Below are 8,754 nucleotides of genomic sequence, written 5' to 3'. Positions count from 1 at the left end.
CCTTAATTAACTTAATTTTAGGTTTCACCTTATTTCTTTAAATATTTTTTGTTTCATTTAATTCCTTAATTATCAACATTATACAATTTGGTCCTTTAAAATTTGCTCGTTTTATTTTAGTTTTTTAAGTTATGATATTGGACACTTTGATATTAAATGTGCACCAAAGGACCAAATTGTATCAAAGTGTCCAACATCATAACTTAAAAAACTTAACATTTAATATTAAATATGGTAAATATTTACCATATTTATCTTCTTAACATGTGCCTTTGAATTTTATTATGGTTCACGTTAGTCTCTCATGAATTACAAACATTAGTTTATTTAGTTAAGTTTTTTTCGTTTCATTTTAGTCCTTTATGTTATGAACGTTGAAAATTTTAATCCTTACTCTCTTCGTACCACAATATATGTCGTTTCGACACTTTTACACATATTAAGAAAGATAATTAATGTTGTATGGAAAAGAGAGATTTTGAATTGATTTACAAAATTGTCATTCATTTATGGTATGGAAAAAATAAATTGAATAATTGAAAGAAGAAAAAGTAATAAATAGTTAAGAGTATAATAGAAAAAATAACATTAAATGCTTCATTGGTAATATAAAGCGACATATATTGTGGTACAATTTTTTCTTCTCAAAGTGACATATAATATTATGGTACGGAGGGAGTATTATGTTATGAATCTTAAACATTGGATGTCTTCAATTATAAATATCAAGTTTGTCAAAAAAAATTATAAATATTAAGATATCTTGATTTTTTATAGAATGACTAAATTGTCTAAATTTTATTTTCAATGTTCATAACATAAAGTACTAAAATGAAACAAAAAAAACTTAACTAAATAAACTAATGTTTGTAATTCATGAGAGACTAGCGTGAAACATAATAAAAATCAAAATAAAATTTAAATTTTTCTTACGAAAACAAAAGTATAATTTAACCTTATTTTTAAGGCCAACAAGGAAACAATGAATTTTTATGTGAAATTTAAACCAAAGTAGGCAAATGCTAACAAGTCATACATTGAACTCATAAAGTTATTTTATGTTATTTCATTATAAATATATGTGAATTCGCGGATCATGAATCAAATAGATTTTTATCAACCACTTGCTTTAGGACCCGTGTGCTCCCTTTTATTAATATTCATTTTGACTATAAAACAAAATACATGTTTTATGAAACATCGTTGAAATAAAACTTTATTTTATATTGATTCTCCATAAATTTTTAAATGCATATAAAATTAGTTGATATATTATTGAGTTGCATAAAATATAATTTCTTTATCGAACAACGTTGGAAGACAAAATAGTGAAATTTTAATATTTGTATTGTTTTTGTCTATAGATGAAGTGATAAATACATTATGAAACTCACATACATAACTGTGCAAGGTTTAAGTTTAAATCGAGATAACAATATTCAATTTAACAATACCAGCGTAGCTAGTTGAGCTAAGTCTTTAATATTTGCAGTTTATTTATTTTTCAAAAATATTCAACAATTACTTTTTTTTTACTAAATATTCAACATTTATTCAACATTTACATGTATTAATAGAATAGAGAAATTTTCTGTCAAAAAAAAAAAATAGAATAGAGAAATTTCTATTTAATTTTAAAAAAAAATCAAGGGAATTTTTTTGAGCAAATTTAAAGTGATTATATCAAATTATTTATAGATATTAAGAGAAGACCAGTAACTATAAATTCACAAAAAAAAAAAAAACGGTGATTATAAAGTCCTGCTCATTCAGGACAATATAAAAGTGAGAAAGGATCTTATATATACAAAAACTGAGAAATAGAACTCAAAAAATGAGAATAATGATAGTTATTAGTGTATATAATTTCATACAGGAACTCCCTTTATTCGAAGTCCAAAGTGTACAAGTAAATTTGCATATGTTTAATGTAAAGCTATATTATAGATTAACCATTTTCCTACTCATTCACATTAAAAGCAAAGAAAGTGATGTAATGTGCTTTAAACTTAGGACAAAATGGATTAATTAAGCACATGGATGGAGATTGGAGAGTGGTGGTGGATTCAAGCCTAGTCAGCTAAACTTCCTCTAATACTAAGAAAGGGTGAAAAAGAAAGGAAAGACATCACCGGCCAAAATACAATATTCTGCGCTTTTTTCTCATGGGGCAAAAAAGAATACCCACTTTTTTTTTACCCAAAATAGAAAGCATCAGTTTGAACACAAAATATTTTTTTGGCAAAAAAGAAATAAACAGGGTAACTGGATTCATTTTAAAAGCAGTATCAACATGTGATTTAAAAAGATCATTAAGTAGCTTACAAATCTTCTCATGTTTTTTTTTCCTCCAAGTACACACAGGTTTCAATTCCAAATAAAGAAAAAGAGTACACTCCAAGTAATCTTCTAAACAAGCATACTCCTTTAGGCTTAATTATAAGCAAATGTCATTTTTTGAATACATTGAATAACTAATGTATCTAGTCTAAAATGTGGACTAAATACATTAGTTATTCAATGTATCTAAAAAGTGACATTTACTTATAATTAAGGCCGGAGGAAGTATTGTTTTTTGCCTACTTGCAATATGCAGTGGTAGTGTCAAAAGTAAAATCCTAAGTAGAAAGAATAGTGGTTTTTATTTGTATCATGTTATATGTAAGAAGTTTTTACCACCGGTTAGCGGTAACTAATCTCTATTGAAGAACGGACCTGGATCTCATGCAGTCAGGATCCCATGCATTCATGCAGTCAGTTCAATATCTACCATTTGATTAAAATCAAATGATGTTTTGATCAGATCTAAGGGTTATGATTCACCTGCAATCACTTTTTGACTGCACTAAATCCATATCCATTAAAGAACCCGTGGAGCATACAAAGTGGATTCTCTCTCAACCTCTAGAAAAGTCAGAGATTGAACTCATGACCACTCGTTTAAAGAGTCTAACTCTCTTATGCTTGGATCAATTTATTGTTGATAGAAAGAATATGAGATTTATATTGTTGGTAGAAAGAAATGAATATATAGAGATTTATCATAAGATTTACATATCATTAAACACATGGATTGTATACCTTTTTTAGATTTCCCACATAAATCGCCTTACTAGGACTATCATCTTCGAGACACATGCAACACTAAACATATCTCAACAAGATAGAACCATAATTAATGAAAATATAACAGTTTTCCCTTTTAATCACTGAAAATAGTCTGTCCTTAAAAAGGTTAAAAATGATTGTTATCCTTGTGTTGGTTTTAGTTCCCCTAAAACACGAACGTCTGATTCCAATGTGAAAAATATTACACAAACTAAAACCAAAACAAAAGTTTCTGTTTCAAGGAATGAAACAATTTCTTTATAGGATTCAAAAACTGATATTTACTGGAAGACATTTTAAGCAAAAATAATGCTTACCATTACCAGTACCATGCATTAGGCTTTTAATGTACTAAAACAATAGAGCAAACACAGTTGTCATTTGCAGGTGTAAAAGAGCAGTAAAAAGTCTTCGCAAGTCACATATTCATATATCCGTATGAACTTTCAACTTTAGAAATCTGAAGCTAGCATGCATAAGTCAACGGTAGACCACCTACCTAAACGCATAAACTTTGCTAAACATTTTTGTCATAACGGACAATTACGTCCATGTGCTTGAATAAGAACTTCGAAACTACATATTAAACAATCCTTAACTAGGTATTTGATTAAATGAGCATGTCCTATTAAAAGAGAATGCATTTATGCAAGTTCTGCACATGCCTACAATTTTTAATCCCCATAATCACGGGGTTGTATTGTAATTACTCCTAACTTTAATGAATGGTGAACCAGATGGAGCACTGAGACCAAGGCTTTGCATCACTCTTATCCTTCGAGAACTCAACTCTTGGAGCTTTCCGGAGGCTGTTTCCTGAGTACAATAAAGTAAATTAATGGAACCAACCAACAAACAAATTAAAAAGGTTTATACTCACACAACTTGGGCTAGGGCTAGCCTGATCATCATCCTTTGACGCATCGTTTCCTTTTTGGCGCTTTGCTGTGGTCTGCTCCTCCTCTTTCTTGTTAGGTGTTCTCTTTTTGGCGCTTGATGTTCCTGTTGAAAAAGAATGATGAGAGGAATTCTTTGTTAGGCTACTTCTATGTGCTGAAGTTTACACATTCTGATATATTCAGCATAACATAAATGTTAATATTTTAACTACTATCTTCATAGCTTGAGACAAATCAACCCAGTCAACCAGTCATAGTAGTAGTTGGGGCCAAAAGTAATCATCATGTATATATAAGACCACGTAGACATAATACAAACAGTACAAAAACATAGTGAACACAAGACGATTGTCGAAACAGCTGCAGATCCACAGAGAGGATAAGCCATGATGGACATAATACAATGCTTGGGGTTGTAGAACTAGTGAAGAAGGAGTAAGCTAGGCTGGAAAAGGACTGACAACCATCTCTGTCGAAGTTGCTGACAAGTCTGGTCGGAGACATGCCTTCATTTGATGGCGAGACTGATAGAAATCAACTGGTATTAGTACAGATATGAGAGAAAGAGCAAAGCTTACACACTATTCCGAGTATTTAAAAGGCCCCCGACTATTTCCAAATGACGAGGTTATCCTCTCTGATTACTCCTCTATTAATACGCAACATGCCTTATTTCGCTTAACTATCTTCTAACCCACCCACTAACTGACCAATTAACTAATTCCCTAACAACTAACAAACCAAGCCTCTTAACATTCAGTAACAGAACAATACTTATCAGTACCCCGCCCCAACTCAAGGTGAAGCATAAATAACCCAAGCAGTCCCCCTTCAGGATCCCATTGCATGCAACTTAATGATATAGTCCTCAATTTATTCAAACACTCCTTTGCAAAGCTGGCCAATAGGGAGGTCGGGATATTCTAGTGGTGGTGGGGGTCTGTCTAGATTGCCTTTCGGCCCCTCTTTTATGCATGCCTTGGCAAGTGATGATGGAAAGAATACCAGCTGAAGGGCCATCTATGCTGTCCCAGTCAGCAGCTATATCACTACAGTTAGCAGGTATATCAGTCCTGAATGCCCCTAGGTTAAAATCACTCCGATACAAGAAAAGAACTGGTGGACTGCAATGACCGTTAAAGTCAGAGATGGATACCCGGATGACTGTTCAGGTCACATTTGAACACTTGGATTGCAGTTCAGGTCACAGCAAGATACATGGATGACCGTTCAGGACATAACTGCATACCTAGATTATAGATTATCGTTCAGGTCAGAGATTTGAGGACATGGATGACCCTTTCAGGTCAGAGCTGGATACCTGGATTACACCCTTCAGGTCAGAGTTGAACAATGTATGACCATTAAGGTCAACGTAAAGCCTCCTCCGACCATTCAGGATGTAAAAACTGACATACTGCAGCATCTATCCGTGTAGTGATCAGCATTACATTCTTAATGGTCTTTACTCTTCAGCAAGAGCCTTTCCTACTCCCTGCGCCCTATACGAACAAATATTGTGACCTAATGGGACTGAACTGCAAGAAGAAGGGCCCATTGCCCTAGAAGGGAGTGGCTATAAAAGGGGTAAACCTCAGAAACAAAAGACAGCGGATTTTAGCTAACCCTTTTGGGATGTTCCTGGAAGCTTTGCCCTAACAGCTGAAGAGAATCATTTTTCTTGTATTTTGTGTTTTAACACCTGAACAAGTGGTATTATTACCGAAGAAAAGAACAGAGATGATAAACTACTCTAAGAGAAACCGAGAGACTCTAGACTCTCCAAATTGCCTAAAAGTCCCCCAACTGTTTCCAAACAAACAAGATAATCCTCTCTGGCTCTCTCTAATAACTCCTCTTTATTTATAGGTATCATGCCTTATTTCCTTCAACTATCTCTCTAATCCACTCACTGTCTAACCTGCCAACTAATCCCCTAATAACTAAGACTCTTAACATACAGTAACAGAAATACTTATCACAGACATTATATCTTCCAAACGATCTTGCACAGATGGCTCAAGTATCCAATGAGGCTATACGAACACAATGAAGCATCAAGGAGTGACATTAATAAGCTAGGAAGCTACAGATACAGCTGGGAAACCAGGGTCTGAGTGAAGACTTTCTGATGATGATAAATAAAGCACACCATTTGTGAAAGAAAAACAGCAGTGTATAGGCCTATACAGAGAAAATAACAAAGTAGAGAAAGCACTTCTAGAGTAGGGTTTTCCAAGTCACAGAAAGTAATTTAAATGCAGAGATGCAAGAAATGCAACAGAAGCCTGAAACTAGACAGCAACCAGAGAAAAAGCTAAAAATGTTTATGTAAACCCATTTGCGTCTCAACTATGGTCAAGGGTTTGCTACCGTGTGCTGGGTCCTAAGAATTGGCATGTTGGCCATATACACTTCCATATAGATATGCAATCCAATATGTAGAAGGATAGTGCATTTTGCAGAATATGTTCCACAATTTGGCTTTCCAACTTTTCTCAAGTGGATTTGCTTCATATTTAACTCTGTTTTGTTCCTTTCCATTAACATGATTTCAGCAGACACAAAACAATAAAAAGTGGAAAAGTGACGCAAACCCTTAACTTTTTTTTCTCACACACTCCATTTTCCTATTCATTAGAAAGAGAAAAATGAACATAGCTATGCTATTTGTACTTTGTAAAGCATGCGAACCATTACAATTGCAAGAAAATGTGCTAACCTTTGGCCTTTGATGCTGACTTCTTTGAGCTAGGAAGGTCCTTCAGCCATTAAAAAATACAACAGCAGACAATAATTAATTCAACATTTTGAAGACAACTCATTGCTTTAAAGAAGAAAAGCAGTGGATAACACTTATAGCCTCATTATTAACAACTAAAATAAAGAAGCCATGGTTACCTTTTCAAGACCTTCTTCGAGTATTTTTCGCAGATCCCCATTATTATTCTTCAGAATCTGAAAGATTAAATACATAAGCACAGAAAAATTCTTGCCAAATCCATTAAATTTACAAAGGGACACAAACTAGGTTTACTTCAAATAGTCACCAAATACCAACTCACCGTCTCAAACTCAGCACAAGATCTAACAGGATTCACATTCAAGCTGCAGAACGAAAAAGGGCAGCACGTAAGTACAAATTAATGCGCAAATTCTACAGAAACATAAATGGAATAAAGTACCGACAATGTATGACTTCCATAAATCCGAACAAGAACATCCTCAGCACGACGATTTCTAGGTTTAAGACTCGAAAGGATTGACTTATCATCAACAACCTACAACATTGTCAAAATTTTAAATAATAGAACTCAATCATCAACCAGTCAACATAAAAAACCGAATTAATCGTTCGATTAAGGCCATTTACGTAATTTACAAACCTGTGCAGGCCACCATGAACCACTCCTAAGCTTGACATATATTACATCCCCAAATTCAACTGAATCAGCTTCACCTTCACTGATCTGATTCTTCCCTCTCTCCATACTAACCAATTAACATAACATTTCAACATTTCAAGAAAACAGAAAGGATCCAAAGTTTGTTATTACAAACTCACAAACATATAACATTCAAGAAAGTGAAGAAGAAAGTTGTTATAACTAACTCACAAACATATCACATTAATCGATTTTTTAAAATTTCTTTTACCACACAATAATTCTCATGTAAGAACGCAAAATGATGAGCAAATTGCAAGAAAATGTTGAAGAGTTTCATGGTTTTTGATTTAACGCATACATGAAGAAAAAAAAGAATAATAATAATTGTGTAAAGCATAACAATAACATGTGAGAAATGAATGAAATGGAAGAAAAGTACAGTAAACAGTTACAGTCTTACATAGCGTGCGAAGAAGAAGGAGGAAAGAGAGAATTGAGAAGAACGTTGGAGAAAAAGCGCAATTTCAGTTTCAGCTTGTAAGAGAGAAAAATCCCAATCAGCTTCTTCTCTGCTTCCTCAATCTCAAAATATATATAAAAAAAAAAATCAGAGAAACTTTATGTATTTGGTTAAAAATTTAGACCAAATACATTTATTTTTATTGATTAATTTTTTCTTATAATTTAGGACGGATGAAATATATTTTTAAATGTTTCGGTTACAAGAATTAGAATTTGACTGGTTTATTAAAAAACAAAAAATCTGATTGTATATATTGGGAACAAAAAAGAAAAAAATATTAATTCTTTTTTAAAAGTAAGTTATTACTAAAAAAATTAAAGTCAAAACAAAAGTGTTTTGAAGGGTTTTTATAAAAGGTTTTTTATTATTTATTTTTTGTCAATAAATATAATTTCTAGAATTTAAATTCAGACTTCTGCATATATAATGTGATATTTTCACCAATTGATTTAATCTTACGGAAGGGTATTTTTTATTATTTTAGTGATGCAAAATACAAATGATATAATTTATATACATTAAAAGTGTAATTTTTTTTTTTAATCATCATTCGGTCATATCATAAAATAATATGACTTGTGTAAAAAAAAAAAAAACGACTTTCTTCTACTATTTCACTTTAAAGTGTTGATTTTCACATGAACACCAGACAAAAAGTTGTTTTTGGATGTTTGACAGCTGCACAAGCTCAAGATTTTCCCCATTGATGAATTAGGCCAACACATGTCCCCATTAGAGTATCTTACTATTCTTAGGTACCGTCTCATGATTCCGTTATTTCCTAAGGATGATGTTTGTTCTGTTTGTCGTAGGGCGTGCCTTGATACTTTTGGGG

General features: G+C 32.6%; 1 protein-coding gene across 2 annotated transcripts; it reads right to left on the bottom strand.

Annotated features, from left to right (window-relative positions):
- Positions 1-3,516: 3,516 nt before the first annotated feature.
- On the bottom strand, positions 3,517-7,980 carry LOC123917619. Of its 2 annotated transcripts, none has more exons than XM_045969385.1 (8): positions 7,857-7,980; positions 7,394-7,499; positions 7,197-7,288; positions 7,073-7,115; positions 6,909-6,965; positions 6,730-6,769; positions 3,989-4,110; positions 3,517-3,924 (listed from the first exon to the last, which is right to left on the bottom strand). In XM_045969385.1, the coding sequence occupies exons 2-8, from the start codon at positions 7,496-7,498 to the stop codon at positions 3,796-3,798; spliced, it is 588 nt and encodes a 195-aa protein (XP_045825341.1). In that variant the 5' UTR covers position 7,499; positions 7,857-7,980; the 3' UTR covers positions 3,517-3,795. The 2 variants fall into 2 exon arrangements, with proteins under 2 accessions (XP_045825341.1, XP_045825342.1); XM_045969386.1 differs by having other exon boundaries at positions 3,517-3,917; positions 7,857-7,976.
- Between the last annotated feature and the right edge of the window lie 774 nt (positions 7,981-8,754).

The sequence above is a fragment of the Trifolium pratense genome, linkage group LG3 (assembly GCF_020283565.1).
Source record: "Trifolium pratense cultivar HEN17-A07 linkage group LG3, ARS_RC_1.1, whole genome shotgun sequence".
Lineage (NCBI taxonomy): Eukaryota > Viridiplantae > Streptophyta > Magnoliopsida > Fabales > Fabaceae > Trifolium > Trifolium pratense.
This window is presented reverse-complemented; position numbering and strand designations above follow the sequence as displayed.